At 43.3% G+C, this 21,328-nt stretch overlaps 1 protein-coding gene across 1 annotated transcript in view; it reads left to right on the top strand.

Annotated features, from left to right (window-relative positions):
• Window positions 1-13,739, top strand: part of PDE1C (phosphodiesterase 1C) — a 288,097-nt gene extending 274,358 nt beyond the window's left edge. The window contains exon 20 of the mRNA XM_088167961.1: window positions 13,034-13,739. Within this exon, the coding sequence (XP_088024087.1) occupies window positions 13,034-13,055 (22 nt within the window). The 3' untranslated portion in view covers window positions 13,056-13,739. The remainder of the gene's footprint in view (window positions 1-13,033) is intronic.
• Window positions 13,740-21,328: the final 7,589 nt, after the last annotated feature.

Here is a 21,328-nt window from a genome sequence, read left to right as displayed (position 1 = left end):
GGGCAGACATTTACCACAACAGATATACATGTAAGTATTGCAACACTGCAGTTGCTCTGATCAAGAAACAGACATCTGTAATAGAGGATCCATGCCATGAATGTCACAATTACTCTTCATTGTAAGAAGATATCTAATATAATTTGTCATCTACATCTACCCCAGGAATTTCTTGAACAAGGGGAGATGAATGAGCAGGAACAGAGAGGAAAAAGCAGAGGCAAATTTTCTATGTACTACTTTGTATCACAGAACTGATACAATGGCCGCCCTCTACTGACATTGAAACAAATCCTTTAACTGGTGTCCGGCAGTGCCTGAGCTCCTAGAAACATTAAAGACTTTTTTCTAAAGGCTTTTCCTTGACTTTTCACACCTTGTTCAGGGTAGTAATGCAAACAGTATCACACAAGTTATTCTGGAGACAGTACCATCTCCTTTCTGGAAGCATGCTTCCCTATCAAGATGAAACTGCTCTCAGTGCAAGAAGATGTTTGACATGTTCCCATCGTAGCACATTTTGGTCTCTTGTAAGCCATGGAAAGACAGTATAGAAACCTACACTTCACTGCTGATCCCTCTAACTGATAGAAAAAAAAATAGGCATGTTTGCAAAGCACAGAAATACCCAGCCTCTTCGGATTCCTACTGATGCCTAGAGACACTTATCTGGAATGGAGACTAGACAGTTGACATCAAGGTCTTTGATGATCTCTTCATGTTTGTGTGTTTGAATGTATCCCTGAGACCCAACAAGGCCTGAAACATGATGAAGCCCTCCCTACTAGGAGATCAGTTTCATCTAGAGGGCAAAAGATGCTACCCAAGCATTTGAGAATTCTCATTTTCAATCTCCATTTCAATGCAACTGCTATATCAAGCACAATCCTGATGTGTGTGACCCTGGGATAAACCATCCCATAGCAGTAAATTAAAAAATCTAGCCCCAACAGTCATGAGATTGCATCAGAAAAGGCTAATTAGAAACCAGCAGTAGTCTGATAGGGTCTTCTCCACTGCAGTGGAGGTGAGGTCTCCTAAGTGTGTTTTCCATATCCAGCACAACTAGTGCTCTTAATCACAGAATCATACAATTATAGAATTGTTTAGTTTATGAAAGACCTTTAAGAACATCAAGTCCAACCATTCACCTTGCACTGACAATTCCACTGCAAAACAATGCCCCTAAGTGCCACATCTACACAGTTTTTAAATATCATCAGGAATGGTGAGTCAACACTCAGACTAATTGCCCATTTGTCACCCACAACAAATTTTTAATTTTGATCCTTAGACAGTTTTCTTGTTCTTAGATGGGAGTGTATTGGCTGCAAGTAAGCAGTATTTACCTAGTAAAATGATTTTTACCTATTGTTAAAACTGAGCACATTGAGGACATGCAGCCATCAAAAAAAAAAAGTCACCAAATGAACTTGAAGAGCTTCTGTCCTTCAGGTCACTAGAAGAAAGTCAATGGACCACAGACAAGTTTTTAGGTGGTTCCTCAAGGCTAACGTAAGTCTGGAAAGCACCATGCACTGTGTGGGCAGGTTTGGTAAAAAGTTGTGCCAGTCCTTATAGCTGAGGTACAGCCTTGGCACTGTCTCTTTGAGCATATCACATAGCCCAAGTTCACACGGATTAATTCAGTGCTCATACTCAGCAGGGATGGAGACACGGACTAACTCTCATCCAAGACCTTGTTTGAAGTAAGGTGATGGTAAACAGGACAAATTTGCTGTCTACTTGTTGCTTCATGGTGCTTGCATGCATGCCCTTGGTAAACGGGACATAACCTGAAAAACTTCTCCCAGTAAAAGTTACAGATACTATATCACCTGCAAAACAAAGTAGGCATGGGTGCAATCTCTGTATAATGACTAATATTCAGTAAATTCACTCACTTATTGCACAGTGACTTGAATGTGATGCTAAGAACAGATTTTGGATAATGGTACAATGTAAATCTGTTCCTCCCACATATCCTATACACAGACCAGAGAAGAAATATCCCATTATTCCCCATTAGAAGGGTGATAAAATAGTATAAATAAATGAGAAAGGGCTTCTCTGTCCTGCTTAAGGACTGACTCTGCCATCTTCTGGAAACTGCATAATAGTCAACAAAAAGAATATTTTCTAATATACTGTTCAAAGAAAAGACATTGCAGATTTATATATTCAATGACATAGCAGCTTAAAATTCACCAGTTTCACTTTCTGGAACTTTTATCTAATCATTTGCTTTCCCAATTTCTACAACAGGTCAAGTTTCATTTTCTTATGAACAGAAAATAGAAGAGGAAAAAGGGAAATGTCTGAAAACTATCCAGTGGTGATGCTGCTCCTTCCACTCTTTTCAGGATAAAAAGTATAAAAAGTCACTCCCGACTCCCTTCCTTGCTTTTTCCCCTATCACAACCTGAGTCTTTCACAACTTTGAAGGATACTCAGCATTTCTGAACAAAGAAATAAAATATCTCATGACTTTTATTATTGGTATTCTTATTGGAGTAATTCATCTTACTGGGACTTTAGATTTTATGTAAGCTTCTTTTTCTACCACAGTAAAATAGCTTCAAGTTCTGAGAAGTCACAATTCATTTTGATTTACAGCAGTTTGGCTTACGATATGTATCTGAATGTTCAGTTAGTCTTGAATAAGCACTAAGTAATATAACCTAAATTAGTTTTATTTTAGTCAAAGGATTACACTAAATCATGTAACCTGTTATTTTCTGCAAACAAGTAAGTTACTTATTAATTCAGCTGACTCACTGAAATGCATTCTCATTTCTCAGCTCTTCATTTGACTGCAAACTTTAGCTCTCAGTTTACATTAACCATTAACCATTTTAACATTGTATATCATTCTCCTCCCATCTAAAAAAACCTTAGCTCTTGTTTCACTGACTTTGTATCTTTTCTGGTTTTCCCTTTCATTCAAGGAAGACTGGAGGTCTGTAAGTGTTATCTGAGCACGAAAGAGTTGAAGTTTCACACAGGAGCTGCAGGGGCTGGGCCAGGCCCAGGCCGTGCTGGGTGAGGGGTGGCTGAGGTGTCCATCAGCCTTTCTGGGGCTGGGCTGCAGCTCACACTGCCCATGGCTGCCCCTGCTCCCAGACAGGGCCTGGCTGCCTCCCCCAGACCGCACTGGGTGAGGGATGGCTGAGGTGTCCATCAGCCTTTCTGGGGCTGGGCTGCAGCTCACACTGCCCATGGCCGCCCCTGCTCCCAGACAGGCCCAGCTGCCTCCCCCCCCAGGCCGTGCAGGGGCTGGGTAGGCCCAGCCCTTCCAAAGCTGCTCCGAGCCAGCAGCAGGAGCCAGGTATCCCCCCAAAGCCACGGGCCTGTGGAGGAGAAAGCAGGGCTAAGGTCTTATCAGCGAGCCTTTCCTCCCCCCAGGCCATCAGGTCCCTTGGTTTGCAAACAGGGCCCAGAGGCCTCCCAGGCCCCCCATTGATGGAGCTTGGGTTGGGCCGATGTTACCTGCTCTGCTGCTGGAAATAAAAAACAACTTTTTTCCTGCATCACCTCCTTGAAAATGTGTATTCATGGAGCGAACTAACTTCTCTAATTGGTTTCTCAGGCTGTCAATAACCAAAGCAGTCTCCAATTGGTCCCATCAACTCACAGAGGAAGTTCTCATAGAGAAAAACTACTTTGAGTCTATCCTTCCCCAGGTGTAACTAGCACACTGGGCCAGGTCTCTGTCTACAAGTTGATTTTTGAAAGGAGTCCTGTTGTCCAACTCAGTTCTTTCTGGGATGCCATGCTACCATAGGACTTGCTTTTCAAGGCCAAAGATGGTCTGGGCGGTGGCATGAGGCAGAGAGTACATCTCCAGGCACCGTTTGTTGCTTCCATCATTTTATGTACATAGTACTTTCTTGGTGGGTTTGCAGAGTGTAATATAACCAGTCTGCCAGGCCTCCCCATGTTTACATATCAACCATCATCTACCACACCACCATTTGGCCTGCTTGAATGCAGCACATATTCTACAATTATGGATAACCTGAGAGAGAGTATTCATGGTGAAGTCTATCTCTCAATCACAAGCCCATCTGTATGCTGTATTTCTTTCCTGGTGACTGGAAGTGTCATGGGTTCACCTAGTCAGAAATAATTCACCCTTATTTTGCCAGTCCAGATCCACTTTAATCTCGGCAGCTCAATCCACCTGTCAGTTGTTGTGGTTTTCAGTTACCTAGCTCTTGCATATGTGTGCACATAGGCATGACATACATTGACAGCCAGTGTTTCTACCCAGGCAGTGTTGTCTTGCCAAAATTCAGCTGCCCAGGTGGGTTTACCTCTGTGCTGGCAGTTGGTCTTTTTTTCATTGGTTTAGCAATACCCATGGAGTATTCATGAGTCGGTGTAGAGACAGAGGTGGCCATTTCTCTCGTTCAGTGGCACTGAAAGCCAGCTGGATGGGTTACAGCTCTGCAACCCTTCTTGATCAGTCTTGTCCCTCAATATCTTCTGTGCCTTGTTATGCAGGACTCCATACTGCAGCTTTCAATTTTCTCTACAATATGGCAGGAACCATCAATAAAGATTGCATATTGCTTTTCCCTTTCTGGTAGCTGATTATATGGTGGGGCCTCCTCAGCATATGTCACCTTTTCCTCCTCCAATGATGATGATGGTAGTCTGACATTTTCACCTTTGAGCCAGTTCACGATGAATCCCATTATCCCTGAATGACTGGAGTTTCCTATGCAAGCTCACTGTGTGATCAGTGTGATCCAATTAGTCTGTGTAGCACCATGGGCATGATATGTGGAAGTGACTTTCCCCTTGAACCTACAGCCCAGCACTGGCAGTTGGGGTGCCAGAAGAAGCTGTGCTTCAGTGGCCATCACTTATAAAGCAATTCGAACCCCTTCATAAGCCACCAGTATCTCTTTCTCAATTGGGTTGTTACAGGCCTTGGATCCTTTGTATTTCTGACTCCAGAACCCCAGGGCTCATTCTCAAGTCTCTCTGGGTACCTTTTTGCCAGAGACTGCAGGAAGAACCATCCTCTCCAGATAGAGTGCAGAGCACATTTTTCACATTTTGTCCTGTCCTGACTGCCCCAAGGGCTACTGCATGAGCAATGAAAACATGAAAAATAATTTGTTAAAAACCTTGTTGTTGTTCAGGAGTGTACTTGAAATTATTCTTCCAGGTCAGTTAATAAAAATAGTTTACAATCTGACAGTAATTTGGAATATACATCCTTCAAAAATCCACGGATTTTTGCCAAGGAAAATTTATCTTTCCTTCTTGGAAAGTTGGTGGGGGACAAATCTGCTATTTTGCTGACCACTTACATTGTAATCTGACAACATCCATCTTGCATTTTACTGCTAAAAGCAGAATTTCCTGGACAAGTTCCTTGACCTTACTTTGCTTTATGGCAAAATTGGCCTTCAGACGGATATGGATTGTCAAAAAGCTTTTTCTCAAAAGCTTTCTCAGCAAAAAGTGCCCCAAATAATGATGTTATCAATGTGTTGCAAGTGTTCTGGAGCTCCACGCTTTTTCAGCCCAGTATGGATCAGTCCATGGCAAATAGTGGGGCTGTGTTTTGACCCTTGAGACAGTCAGTTCCAGGTGTACAGGATGCCTTTTCATTGCAAAAGCAAAGAGTGGCCTTCACTCTGCTACTAAAGGAATGGAGAAAAGCATATTAGCAATGTCCATGGTGGCACTGCTTTGCTGCCTTGGACTCCAGTTCATGCTGAAGTTCCAGCATGTCCAGCACAGCAGCACTCAGTGATGGTGTGATTTTGTCCAGGCCATGGTAGTCCACTGTCAGTCTCTATTCTCCATTGGACTTACACACTGGCCATACAGGACTATTAAAGGGTGAGTGAGTGTTACTGACCACTCCCTGGCTCTCCAATTCAGGAATCATCTCATGGATGAGGGTCACAGAGTCCGGTTGGTGCGGGGTTGTTGATGATGCACTGTTGTGGTAGTGATTGGTGCCTGTTGTTCTTTGACCTTCATCAGTCCCACAGCAGAAGGGTCCTTTGAGAGACCAGGCAAGGTGTTCAGCTGTCTAATTTCCTCTGCCTCCACAACAGTTATCCCAAAATCTCAATGACACCCTCTTGGGTCCATGAAGTACCCTCTCCTGAGTTAATTTATGCCAAGGATGCATGGGGTCTCTGGGACAATGAGAATGGGGTGATTTTGCCATTCATTCCCAGTCAGGCTCACCTCAGCTTCCAGTACTGTCAGCTGTTGGGATCCCTCTATCACCCCAGAGATAGATTCTGCCCCTACAGATCTTGTTGGCATCAGGGTACACTGTGTGCCAGTGTCAACTAAAGCCTTTACACTCTTGTAGGTCAGATGTGCCAGGCCATGGGATCCACACAGTCCAATAGGTCCAACTGTCCCTTTCTCCTAGCTGGCTGAAGACAGGGCCCCTGTAGTTCTTGTCATAGAACTCATTGCTCATTTCTTGTAAATATTCAAGAGGATCAAAATAACATTCAGTCCTTCCATTCTGTCTAAGGACTTGCCCACTGGAAAATGGAGTGGCATTTATCCTTGAAGAATTTCCTTTGGTGGTTACCCTTTCCCTCAACTCACATACCTGTGCTTCTAGGGCAGAGGTGGGTGCTCCATCCCACTTCCTTATAGCTTCTCTCTGGTCATGCAGGTGAAAATGAAGATTACCTCATGGTGTGTACCCCTCTCTCGAGCAGGGTAGTACATGCTCCCAATAGCAGAGATTCTGGTCCATACTGGCAGGCGGATGGGACATTTTGTCTCTAGCTTGTTCAAGTCTTTCAAATCTATCTGGAGTCTTGTACAGTCTTTTCACCGCCAAGATGCAGATTGGTAGGGAGCAAAAGAGATGATCTTCATATTGTGGAAATTGGGCAATCACCTGAAGCAATGTTTCTTCTCCTTTTATTGGCATCAACGTCAATGACTTGGTGTATGACAACGATGCACTTCCTACAAACTTCGGCCACATGGATTGTATAAGCTGTATAAGCTGTATAAGATATGTAGCGGACTACTCATTTATTAGACAAATGGACCCACCATTCACTTCACTAGAAGCAATGGATCCCCTCTCCTCTCACCTCCAAGTAGAAGGAAGCGACCTTAGAGATGGAGGAGAATGGAAAAGGATTTCTACTTGGGGTGCCAGGTGAATCCCCTCCAGACCTAGCTCACCTCCCTGTGTGCCCTTATACAAGGCCCTGCAATCAGGACCAGGGAAATTAGGCTGTGGATGAAGGTTCTTTTGGGATGGAGATATCGCCGAGGACAGAGCAGCCTACGTTCTGCATCGTGACCTTCCCAATTAAAAAAAAACAAACGAATAGTAGTCATTGAGTCATTGGTGATTGTTTTGAGAGGAATGGAGGGCCTGATATGCCAACCAGACCCAACCCATAGGGAGATAAGTGGCCTCCCTTGCGGCATGGGTAAGGGAAATCATCAAGAAACTTCCCAGCCTAGTACAGCCACTCTACCATCTACTGTTTTTTCTAGTAGGCATCAACTAGGTCCCAAGGAGCACCTTCAGGGCCTTGGGACAACTGGTCAGGGACAGCTGGAGCACAAGTCATATTCTCTTCTGTCTTGCAAATTACAGGGAATGAGGGGGAAAGAAACAGGAAAATCATGAAGATTAACACCTGTCTTTGAGACAAGTGTTATAAACAGAATTTTGGGGGTTTTTGAGCAAGGGTGAATTTATACAACACTGAGCCTATATGGATGCACAAGCCTGGGAAAGTTGTGTGACAACAGGAAAGCTTTCCCAAGGACTGGCCTGGGGGCAGAGGTTTTCCCAGGAGCAAACAAAGGCACCTACTACTGTTTACAGAGTGTATATTGTGAGAACTCTGCTGTTTATAATGAAAACATCTGTGCAAGAGGTGCTGCTCGCTCTGACCAATGAGCTGTATTCTGTTCTTGGTTTAGTGAGCGAGTGTACATAAGGAAGGTGGTGTAACAATAAACTGTCCCTTTCCTATCTTGAAATGAGACCATGTTGCTGTGTGTTTCATTACTGCCGTTCCATTGCTAACTAAAAACCAAACAACATCAAGCCTGAAGGCAACAAACAGGGTCTACCTGTCTCAAAGGAAATAAAGGGTCTTAGCTCAGAAGTTTCCAGGGCTCATTGAGAAAGCTTTAAACTAGATTTGAAGGGGAAATGGAGGCAGGGACAGGCTTGACATAGATAAGGTGTGATACAGGGAGAACTATAGTGGTGACACTAGTAGCAAAAGGAGGTCTAAGGGGGAATATCTCAATCAATAATAAGCAGCCAAAGACATAACCACAAGACAGAACTGTGTGGCATCCCTGTGCACCTCTACTGGGATATTGACACAATGAAATACTACAAAGTGCCTGCACACCAATGCATGCAATATAGAAAACAAACAGGACAAACTAGAGATCTGTGTGCAGTCAGAGGGCTTTGATCTCACCGTGATTATGGAAAGATGGTGGGATACCTCAAATGACTGGAATGAAGGGCTGTTGTCATGAAGAGCTACGTGCTGCTTAAGAAAGAGCAGAAAGGCACGGTGGTGGAGCTGCAGACTAGCAAGGGTGATATCGTTGCAGGTGTTTGTTACAGGCTGCCTGATCTGGAGAAAAAAAGTGTGAGATCATCTACATACAGCTTGAATCAGCCTCAAAGTCACAAGCATGGGTTCTTGTGGTAGACTTTAACTAGTCTGACATTCACTGGAGAAGAAAGACAGTGAGGTACAAACTGTCAAGAAGGTTCCTGGAAAGCACTGATGATAACAAAATCCCAGGAAAAGTGATGGAGTGCCTCATTCTGGAGGACATCTCTATCTACATGGATAACAAGAAGGGGATCAGGAGTAGTCAGCATGGATTCACTAAAGATAAATCATGCTTGACCACCCTGATGGCCTTTCATGATGGGAAAACTACCTGGATGGATGATGGGAGAGCAGTGTGTACTGTCTACCTCAACTTCAACAAGGCTTTTGACACTGCCTCTCACAATGTCCTCATAGGCAAACTCAGGAAGTGTGGACTGGATAAGTGGACAGCAAGTGGATTGAGAATGGCTGAATGGCACATGACAGAGGGACAAAATCAGTAGAAGAGGGTCTAGCTGGAGGCTTGTGACTAGTGGTGTCTGCCAAGGGTCAATATTGGGTCCAGTATTGTTTAATTTGTTCATCAGTGACTTGGGAAGAGGGGCAGATGCCTCCTCAGCAAGTTCACTGATGACACAAAGCTGGGAGGAGTGGTCAGTACCCAAGAGTGTTGTGCTGACATTCAGAAAGATCTTAACAGGTTGGAGAGAAGGGCAGAGAAGAACTGTCTGAAGTTCAACAAAGACAAATGCAGAGTCCTGCACCAGCACAGGCTGGAGGCCAAACTGCTGGAAAGCAGCTCTGTGGAGAAGGACCTGTGGGTCCTGGTGGAGAACAAGGTGTCCATGAGCCAGCAGTGAGCCCCTGTGGCCAAGGCAGCCAATGGGATCCTGGGGTGCATTGGGAAGAGCAAGGCCAGCAGGTGGAGGAGGTGATCCTGACCCTCTCCTCAGCACAGGTGAGGCCACATCTGGAGTGCTGTGTCTGGTTCTGGGCTCCTCAGGACAAGAATAACATGGAGCAGGTTCAGTGGAGGGCAACAAAGGATTGGGACTCTTCTGCCTTGAGATGACTGAGAAAGGGACTTCATCAATGTATGTAAGTATTGGAAGGAAGGATGTCAAGAGGAGGGAGCCAGGCTTTTCTCAGTGGTGCCAAACAATAAGATTGAAGGCAACAGTCAAAAACTGATGCAAGAGAAGTTCTACCTGAATATGAGGAAGAACTTTTTTACTGTGCAGATGACCATACACTGGAACAGACTGCCAGGAGAGCATGTGGAGTCTCCCTCTCTGGAGATACTCAAGAACTGTCTGGATGCAATTCTGTCAATGTGCTCTAGCATGACCCTGCTTGAACAAGGAGGTTGCACCCAATGACTGCACTGCTGGTGCCTTCCAATCTCACTCATTCTGTGATTCTGTGAAAGTAAGGGCTCTTTAAATGATTATATGTTTCTCTGACCATAACATTTTATTCAAAGCCAAGCAGTATTGCCTCGATTTCAGTGAAGTCTGAATTTTAAAAAATAGATAGTCAAAATTAATATCCAAATAATCCAAATTTAGGTGAGGTAAAAAGTTGTCAAGAGATATCTACAGTGCTCTCACAAGGACTTCAAATTTAATGACAGGCTTCCAGGAAAAACAAGATTGAGGCTGCATTGTGAAGGCAGGCTGGGGCTGTGATGAAACTACACTAAACATAACAGCTGTCTCAACTTGAGGCAGTTAACTTTAAACCAGTGTAAATGTAGTTTGATTTAATGTCTCTATATCAGAGCCAAGTAAAGTTTTCATAATGGCCATCAGCATCAACCTGGAAACTGTGCTTTAGTTGAACAGTGGACTACTTCATTTCCTCTTAGTGTCCCAAATTGCAATTCAATGAGACTGTCACTTAGACCATGCCTGATGTTGACCTGAGGAGGAATAGAGTTTCCCTCCTCTAAATAGTGAATAGAGTTTCCCTCCACTAAAATAGTGGAATTTACACTAATGTTTATAGCTCACTGATGATAATAGTGGAGTTTTTCTTGGCAGTTTCTAATAACCAGCAAGGATACCCATAGCCCAGATTTCTGCTAGGAGATTGGCTCAACTCACTTTCAACACAATATTAGTATAGGAGGTAATATAAAAGCTGGTCTTTCTTGGAGGCCTCCAAGGGGCAGATATGGAAAAACAGCCAACCCACATAGGGTGCATACAGTTTTATAAGTTTAACAAATTAGCATAATTGACAAGAATCCCCAATTAGAAGCGTAGGTGATGAATTCCTCCCTTTTGGTTCCACCTCTTCTGTAGCCCCCCCTTTAGATAGGAACTAAACTTTGCTTATGAAAATGTGTCTCAAAGAGCTGGTTTCAATCCTGGCTCCAAGGAAGAACCAAGATAGGACAGAAGCCTTGGACCCCCTGGGCCTTGGAGCCTTGTGTTTTGTCTTTCTACCTATCAGGGTAGGAAAAGTACTGGAGCTAACTAGGAACTATATAACTATAGAACTAGTCTATAGTTCTATACACTATAGAACTATGTATATGTATATGTATATGTATATGTATATGTATATGTATATGTATATGTATATGTATATGTATATGTATATGTATATGTATATGTATATGTATATGTATGTATACATAGCTATGTGTATCTGAAGGAAATATAAAAGCAAAAATCATTTTGGCAGTAGTATGAAAAAGAAAAGGGAGGGGGTTAAATCAACAACATTAAGAAAAACATGTTTTTTTTCTAGTCTGCTCAAACTGCACTTTTCCCCTGATCATTTGGTTTAGCCACCAAACCAAAACATCCATTATTTGTGTAGTTCTACTGAGTTCTCCTAATGTGTGGAGACACTCAAATCTGTAGAGATTCTGCAAATCCATGCAGAGAATTGCACCAAGGAAAGACAAAGTATGTTTGGAGAAATAGATACACAGTCCAATATTCAACTATTAATTAAAAACTATAACTCTGAGTCTTGTTCAGAGAATACATATGGCTATGTTGGAAAGGGGAAACCTGAGAATTGCCCCTGAAGATCGTGGTGAGGTAAACCTTGGCTCTTCACCTCAGTGCTAATTGAACTGGGATAATTTAGCTTCTCCATGCCATTTATCTTCTGCCTGAATTTTAAATAAAAATAGGTTAAAGGAAATTACTAATCAGTAAGTACATGCCTTCCAAATCAAAAGTGCCCCAAATTTCTAGCCCTTTACTTGATCAATCCAAATTAATTAAGAAACTTTCTCTCTCCATATTCACATACAGTTACAGTGGCTCCTATTTTCAGAAGCCTCCAGTAACTTTCTGAAATTATAGGGCTTCTAGGTTCACCATTAATGAAAGAATATTTCCTAATTAGTAATAAGTGTCGAAGTTAAGTTCTGCTTTCTCCTGAAGACTCCACAGATGGTTTTCTGTGGAGCTGGATGCAGACAACCCAACCTCTTTTTCATCTTCAGTCTGGAAAATACTTGCAAGCTACAGAAGATGCTGTGAGAGCTGCTACACCATTTCTAAATAATAGCACATTTTTTGCATGTCTCTTGAATCACATTAACACCGACGAATGTATATCAATATCAATATTTGTTTTCTGCATCATTTGAGTATATGGGGAAGAATAAGAACAAACATTACAAATACAAGCACAAATTTGAACTTTAAATTCACAAATGAAAATCTGAGCTGCTAACCCGAATTCAGAACTAAAGGGGAAGAAGCAAATACAGATAATTGAGGCTAGAACATGTGACCTTGGAAGAGTATAAAGATGAAGCACAATTGAGTAAGGATAAAGTAAAGAAGGCCAAGGCTAAGCTGTAACTGAATCAGTCAAGGGATGCAAAGAATAACAGGAAGGGCTTTTACAGGAACGTTAACCAGAAAAGGAAAAAGAATGAAGGTGTACACCCTAATCCCCTCCCATAACAATGCTGGAAAACTGGTAACAACCTATGAGAAGGCTGAGATACTCTCTATTCTCACACCTCCCAAGTAGATGGACAGTAGGATGGGGATTGGAGGAGAAAAGTCCTTGTCACTGTAAATAAAGATCAGCTTCATGACCATCTGAGGAACCTGAATGTACATAAGTCTATGGGACTCTGGTGGTGTATCTGTTTCCCCCTAGGCCTCTCTAAGATTGGAAAAATTCTTGTTAGACCTCGGCTTTGAACAGTACCTGGGCTGAGCTCTTCTTGAGCTTATCAGAAACACTGTCTGCTCTCAGGAACGTGTGCTGTCTAATGAGATCCTGGGGTTTTTTTAATCAACAGCCTTGGAAAGTTTTTGCCTGAATAACAGCCTAAGTGGAATAATATTTTTGTTCCCAATCTTTCGAAGAAAGTTTCTGACCTGAAGTATGGCTGGGATGAAACACTGTTATAACTAAATTCCACTCTCTTGCAGCCCTATATATGAGACCCTTTGAGCTCTCCTGGACTGCAGCAGCTGTGACCAGCAAAGTCCCTCTGAAAGCCTCTCAGAGCCAGCAAACTCTCAAGTTTTCTGTGCTCAGAGGATCGGCAAACAATGACAGATCCTGGGCTGATATTCCCACTCCTTGAGGGTCAACACCCTTTGCCTGTTGAGAAGATGCAAATGCATATGAAGTGAGTATTTCACTACCTTAAATGGAAATTTTTAACAGGTTTCTACCTTGTAGAAACTCTTTATGTCTCTATGCATGCAAGTGTGCATATGCTACATCAAATGTGGGAGAAATGCTGCTTTCTAAGATTCTTAAGAACTTTAGGTTTTAAAGTTAGGCCTAAAGTAGTTACTGTTGTGATATAATAAACCCCATTTGAATCATTCGCTAAGTGGTTTAACTGAAGTTATTTGTTAAGTTAAATGTTTCTTAAGTGCTGTTAAGCTTAAGTTTAATGCTGTTACATTTAAGTAAAGTTTAAGTACCGTTGCAACTTCAGGCTGTATTCCTTTTTATTCTTACCCTTTCTATTGTTTTGTCTCCTTTCCCCCCCTCCTCCCATACCTCCATATAGTTAATTTTAGGGTTATTTTGGTTTAGATTAATTTACTTTGGATTTTTGTTTGCTTTTCCTTGATACACTTTAACCATCTAGTAAGTAGTACAATGAACCTTGCTAATGAACTTTGTCATGCTGTCATTTTTATATTAAATCTGTTTTTACTAATACTTTTGCCAGTGACTCGAAACACTCATTCATGAAGAGATGCATCCCAGAGGCCTGAGAGAATTGGCTGAGGCAGTTGCCAAGGCACTTTCCATGATATTTGAAATGTCATGTCAATCAGGTGAAATCCCAGTTGATTAGAAAAGGGGAAACATTGTGCCCATCTTTAAAAAGGGTAGAAAGGATAACTCTGATAGCTACTGTCCTGTCAGCCTCACCTCTGTGTCTGAGAAGATCATGGAAAAGATCCTTGTAGAAGCCATACTAATGGACATGGAGGACAGGGAGGTGATTTGAGACAACCAGAATGGCTTCACAAAGGAAAAGTCCTGCCTCACCAACTTAGTGTCCTTCCGTGATGGAGTGACTACATTAGCAGACAAGGGAAGGGTTACAAATGTCTCTCTATAAAGCCTTTGACACTGCCACAACATCATTCTCTCTAAATTGGAGAAAGATAGTTTGATGAACGGACTATTATATGAATAAAAAATTGCTTGAATGGTCACATGCAGAGGTTAATGGGTCAATGGCTCAGAGTCCCAAAGGACATCACTGACAAGTGGCGTCCTTCAGCAGCATTGGGACCTGTGTTATTTGATATCTTCATTAATGATATGGACAAAGAGATCAAGAGCACTCAGCAAATTTGCAGATGACACCAAGATGAATCATGTGGTTTCCATACCTGAAGCATAGGATGTCATCCAGAGGGACCTGGACAAGCTCGAGAGTTTGGCCCCTAGGAATCTCATGAAGTTTAACAGGATCAAGTGCAAGGTGCTGCACCTGGGTTGAGGCAACCCCTGGTATCAACACAGGCTGGGGGATGAACGGATTGAGAGCAGCCCTGCCAAGAAGGGAGTGCTGGTGGATGAGAGGCTGGACATGACCAAGCAAAATGTGCTTGAAGCTGAGAAAGCCAGATGTGTCCTGGGCTGCATCAAATGACGTGTGACCAACAGAGTGAGAGAGGTGGTTCTGCCCCTCTGCTCTGCTCTGGTGAGACCCCACTTGGAGTGCTGCATCCAGCTCTGGGGTCCCCAGCATAGAAAGGACATCAACCTGTTGGAGTAAGTCCAGAGACACTAAGATAATTATTTGAGGGATGGAGCACTTCTCCTGTGAGGAAAAGCTGAGAGAATTTGGTTTGTTCAGCCTGAAGAAGAGAAAGTTTGAGAGCAATCTAATTGTGACCTTCCAGTACCTGGAGCAACCTACAAGAAAGATGGAGAGCGACTTTTTTCTAAGAGCATGCAGAGACAGGATAAGGAAGAATGGTTTCAAACTGAAAGAGACTGTGGGGTTGGTGAGGCACTGGAACAGGTTGCCTAGGGAAGTTGTGGATACCCCATCCTTGGAAATGTTCCAGACCAGGCTGGACACTGCTCTGAACAACCTACTATACTGAAAGGTGTCCCTCTCCATGGAAGGGGGAGTGGAAGTAGATGCTCTTTAAAGTTTCTTCCAACCCAAGCCATTCTACAATTCAATGTTTAAGAGCTAGCAAAACTTCACTGAAATATGCATTCTGCATAAGCCACAAAATGCCTCTTTTAAAAATTGTTACCCAGAACAGGGGACTTTCTGAAGCTCACTAGCCTTGATAAACCAGAAGTAATTGTTTTGTACGACTTTCAACATTTGGGGAAAATAAACCTTGTTATTCATATGTGAATATGTGTTCCCATGTATGCGAAAAACCTTGATCCTATGTAAATGTTCCATAAAATCTAATTGTTCCCAGCATATTGAATTGTCTTTCTCTAAGACACAGCTGCCCCATCGGCATCTGTAGAGATTACTGACCATTGTAAAAGATAAACATTTCAACTAGTGCCATTGAAATTTCAAAGGAAATGCCTTTTTTAAAAATACACCTGTAAACTCCTATAACACTGATTCACTTTGCACACTGTAGAAATGGCAAGGAAAAAGAAAACTGAGGTGAGACAAATCTCATTTATACTTGTTTTCTAGCCAAATGCAATACACATTTCCACAGCTTGTTCACAGGAGAACCCAGTCCAGACCCACTTGTCCCTAGTGCAGCAGCAGTGACCCCTTCCTGTATAGCAGCGTTTCGCATTGTGCAGCATTTTAAGAGAATAACCATCAGATGGCAGCAGCACACAAACCACTAAGTATTTCCAAAGGCTGGCACAGTGGAGTTATTAACCATGTCATTCTGCAAATTTCATTTTTCAATTATATTTTAGCAGACAATAGGTAAATAAACCATCTTATGTGAATGGTTATATTATTTGAAAGGAAATAATACACTCCAAAATGCACCAGATGCAGCAAAAGCTCCTACTCTTATTCAAGTGAGCTATGATATTTGTCAATCCCCTGTTCCCTTTGAATTGAAGAGAAATTTCATGTCATCTTACACAGTGCGACTAGGTATAAATATATTCCAAAAATCTCTATGAAATGCAATTTCTATTATTAATTGTGACTGTGCTGGTGGATGCAATATGGATTCAAGAAAGGAATGGTTCATGCCCAGAATACGAGTTTACGAGGTGAACAAAATCTGGTTCCTCTGAAGTATTTTCTTCTGCTTGTCCAAACTATAGTTCTCACGTAGTCTGCCATGTTCTCCTCCCCATCACTTTGGGTACCACTGACATGTGGAGGACTTCAGGTATACTTTTCTTTTTGTGGGGGTGATGCCAGACTCATTATGAAAAAGAGGGGAAAGTTCTGCAGTTCCCACGACTGCAACCACCCCAGGTGGGACACAAGGGAATATATGCTGCACCCAGAGGATCTGAGAAAGGCACATATGTCATGTGACAGCTACTGATATTTTGCTTCATCTCTTTGTTCAGCCTGCACTTTCGTATGTGGTTATCATTGGGGTCTGCCTGTCACAGTCACCATCAGCATGAGATGCATACTTCCAGGGGCACTAGGAGTGCACAGATCATGCTTCATGTCCTCCTGTGGGGCCTCAGGTTCCTCGTCCAGTGCCTGTCTGCCTGCAGAGCTCTGGGTGCCCATGACCCCCAAGAAGGACATTTGCCTAGATGGTCTCCAGATATTAGCCATAAGCACTTGAGAGAGCCAGGTCATGAAGCATTTAAGAAACAATTGGCTCAGCACATAACAGAACTATGTAACAAGTCTATGTTTATTACAAGAGAATTCAGCTTGAGTCTTCCTCCTGAACAAGTTTTGCACCAAATTTCAGGCAAGCTTTTGGCCTAAGATTCAGTGTGTATTATGGCTATGTCTAGCATGCTCATGCCACAGCCAGAGCACAGCAGTGTGGAGTGCTCCCAGGTTGCAAAAACTGTGTGTGCAAAGCAGCATAAGAGCTCCCCGATGTGGTGGCTACTCTGCCATTGGCACCTGCATTGTGTGCTAGCACGTTCAAAGCTGCTGCACATATTTACAGGTTAAAAACTAGTGCACACTTCAGTCAGTGTCTCAACAGCAGGTATAAATATACCTCGCCATGAAGTGCCTGGGATTGGTGGGTGGATTGGTTTGCTCTTTCTCTCACCCTTTTGCATTAAAGGTTTTCCTGAGCTAGTGTGTAGAAAGAAGACTTAAGAGAAGAACTGAACCAGCTGATAGATAACAAGTTGTAAAGCTACTCAATAAAGAAAAAATGAAAAAAATATAAATGTTTGTTTCCCTTCCTCCCTACCCAAATCATAGATTACTATGGGGAAGGGAAGCATGTTCTCTACCGTGTACATCACCCAAACAGATGTGATTTCCACCACTAGTGAACCATCCCATGCCTCTCTAGAGAGGGTAAGATCTGCTGTTTGTGGGCATTGGTGAAAGAGGTTCACCATCCAGATCAGTCCTTTTCCTCTTTCAAGGATATCCCCACTTCAATTTGGTCCACAACTTGGGAAAATTTGTTAATAGGTTACCTGGAGCTACAGAAAGAGGTTATGTCAGATATGGTACTACAGACTGACACTGAATCTCCCACACTGCTGGGCTCAGAAGCAAGGCATCTACTTATTCTGCAAATCAGAGCTTCCCATGATCTCTTGCCTGTCCTACGCAAGAAAACACCTAGAAACAGCAAAAGTATAAATGAGTGTTGGAGGTTATTATTTTTCCTGGCTTTTTATCTTTCTCTCAGGGAATTTTCTCACATGATAGCTATGACATGTAAGAGACAAAAGATGTGGATGGGAGGAGGAGGAAGGGTGCAGTTTGGTACCATCCCTTAACTGGGCAGCTTTCTCTTGGGAAATGCAGAGATACCACGAGATTTTGGCTGGGGAGTGAGGAGTGAGGGGCTGGGCTTGGCCCTTGCTCACTCTCTTGATCTCGGGATCAGGCTGGGGCCGGGGGGTTTTGGTGCTGCCCAGAGGATTCACTGCCACAGCAGAGCTCTGTCCTGCACAGCTTCTCCTTACCATGGGTGAGCCTTTGCTCATAACAGCAGCCATTGAACCGGGGCCTTTCCAACACCCGATCTCACTGGGAAGGATCCTCACCATCTGCTCGGGTGCCCCAGGGGAAAACTCCGGAGTTCGACCTCTGACCCCCTCTGGAGGGATCATCTCTTGGGTTCTTGCCAAGAGCCCAGCCGCCACTGCCCAGCCCCGCAGTTTGCTGTTTCTGCCTCAGGGTTTTTGCTGAACTTTAACCCTGCAGCTCTTTGCACAGCTTCAGAGTTTTTGCTACATTTTGTTTGTCATCCGGGGTGTGCCTGCCTCTGTTGTACCAGCTTGCTGCTCCAAGATTCCTGCCATAGTCCAATTCACAACACGGATGGGCACTGGGACCGGCTGCCCCCCGTGAGTTTGTAAAGGAAGCTCCTTCTCCATCCCTTCCCGCCGGCTGTGCCGCCATTCCCGTGTGCAGAGAGGCAGCTGGGCCCGCGCCACAGCGCCCCCTGCAGGCGCGGGGGAATCATCGCACCCGCCCTGCCCGGCCGGGAGCCACCAGCGCCCCTGGCGGCTGTGACCGGAACTGCTCCAAAGGGGAACGTGCCCCACAGCCCCGAGAAGGCTGGCACTGCCTCTGGGGCCTGCTGGCTGTGGTTAATGCTGCAGCTGGGGTTGTTTCTTTGCCTTGTTTTATATATATATATGCATATTCTAGTAAGGAATTGTTATTCCTTTTCCTATATCTTTGCCTGAAAGCCCCATTATATCAAAGTTATAATGATTTGGAGAGTAGAGGGTCCAATTTTCCATTCCAAGGGAGGTTCTCTCCTTCCTTGGCAGGTATCTGTCTTTCAAACCAAGACAATGAATGATCTATGATCTGAATTTGTCAGGAAAAGAGAGAACATTGTAGTCAGTTCTCTGTGATACATCATGTTTCTGCAGTCTGGGAGGTTGGGAGTAGCAAGGAATCTAGTCAAAACCTCAAACTGCAGTCATTTTGATAGTAGTCTTTTATCTTCCTTCAGCTAATGAAACAGCTTCAAATTTTCCCAGGTCCTCCTCCAGCTTTGCCTTGAGAGTCAGTATCACTTCCATCTTACTTCCATTAAGCTTCAGCCAACAGTCTTTAATTCAGATTAGTACCACTGTATTTGTGACTTGTGTGAAGGCTGTATCTGCTTCTGATGAAAACGAGAGGTAGAACTGAATGTCATCATCCTACGCTGCAGATCACTTTACATCACAACTGCTTCTAGTAGTACCTGTACAGAGATAACGAATAAAAAATAGGTGATCACAGGGGGCTTCATAGGTCTTTCTGCAAATGAAACCACCTCAAAAAAAAGGAGGATCGCTTCCAGCAACCTTTACTCATTTGACCAAAATGAGTGAAAGATCCTGTCATGGTTTACGAATAATATTCCCCAGTTTAATGTTCCCACTGAAACATCCCAGACCATATGCTTCTCTCTCATTCACCCACACTTCTTGCAGCTGGATGGAGAGGTGAATTTGAGGCACAGAGAGGTAACAGGGATTGAGATAAAGAACAATTTACTAGAAACAACAATGAAATGAAAAACCATCAGTAACAATAGCAACACCAATAGTAGAGTGTCCTGGGTTACAATATGGGGTGTAACCAAAGTATATATTGTACCACCATCTACAGTACCTTCTGATGAACTGTTAACATAGGTGGAGCAGTGTTTCTTTATCTTTACCATGACTCAACTGTGATAAATCTGGGGAAGTAGCAGCACCACCCACGCTAGGGGGAGGTGGTCATCTCTGCTAATGGACCTTTAAGAACTCTTCAGAATGACTCATGAAATTATGTCATCCATTGTGAAAGTCCCTGCCCTGTGGGAGGTACCAGACATTCCTGCCTATGTACAACCCAGGGCTTGGGACACCACGACCACCACTGGACACCCAGAGGACAAGAATTCTCCATCACCACCACTGGACCTCCAGAGAAGGACCAGACCTTTCCACAGGACCACTATTTTTAGCAAGACTACATCCATCATGTCAAAGAGACTACAACCACCATTCAACTGGACTGCTACCACCACCCTGACCAACAGGCTGACTCTGACTTTTTTGGTTTAAGCCAGTGTTTCTGTACTATTGCCTTCATTGTGAATTTCCTAGTAAATTGTAACTCCATCTTGAAATCTCTCACAAGGCATTTGTGTGCGGTTAATTCGTCCCCCTGGTTTACCTTCAAACCAGCACAGAATATAAAAAATGGGCAAAAGATTCACATGTAACTGCTCACCATGCAGAACTGTGGATCTTGGTGCCATCCAACTGCACACTCTGCACACCCTAACAACACTGGAAAACCCCTGGCCCTCTCTACGCCCTCTATCCATGTCTTGAGATGGTACCCAAATAACTCCTGGGTCCTGGCTGTGCCCCTCCTGGCTGCTGAAAATATTAACCCTGTCCTGGCCAAAACCAGGACAAATTTATATATTTTTGCTAGATCCTGCTACTTCTGGTCAGCAGTACCCAAAGCAATTGAAAGGCAAGAACAGGTACTGATTTTTGGGTGTTACTTTCTAGAGAGCAAAAATCAATTACAATAGTTCTATTTCAATTATAAGAGCCATTAAACTCTGTTCAGGGAGTCTAAGATTGTTTGGCTTAGTAAGTTTGCCTCTCTCTTGCCAGTGATATTTTCCCAAGGAAAAATGCTAAGTTTTGACAAGTAGTTGAAGACTACAACGAGTATGTAGAAGACCTGTAGAGGAGGAATCATGTAGATTTCACCAGAGCATAAAATACATTCAGGATAACAAGGTTCTCTTCTCAGAGGTGTCACCAACAGTGAGGTAAAACAATTCTCTCAAAGCAATGCGGTGCCATCAGGAAAAGAATGTAGGTTCTCAAAAAAGCTGCCTCAAAGCCTGAGTTGGATGTGGGGTTTGGATTTTGAATTTTGCAGCAAGGTTCAAAAGATCAAGTATTAACTGGAACAATTAGTATGGCAACACAGAGATATGTGGCTGCACAGTCTCTGATACTCCTGTGCTGTTGAGGGTACGGGAAGAAAAGGCAGAGATGGAAATCAGAAAAGGCCTTTCAGGGGCGCAGTACAACTTCAATACAACTAGATTTCATTTCAGAGGTTTTCTTGTGTTAAAGGCTATTACTTGATCTAA

The sequence above is a fragment of the Sturnus vulgaris genome, chromosome 1 (genome assembly GCF_052056855.1).
Source record: "Sturnus vulgaris isolate bStuVul1 chromosome 1, bStuVul1.hap1, whole genome shotgun sequence".
Classification (NCBI taxonomy): Eukaryota; Metazoa; Chordata; class Aves; order Passeriformes; family Sturnidae; genus Sturnus; species Sturnus vulgaris.
This window is presented reverse-complemented; position numbering and strand designations above follow the sequence as displayed.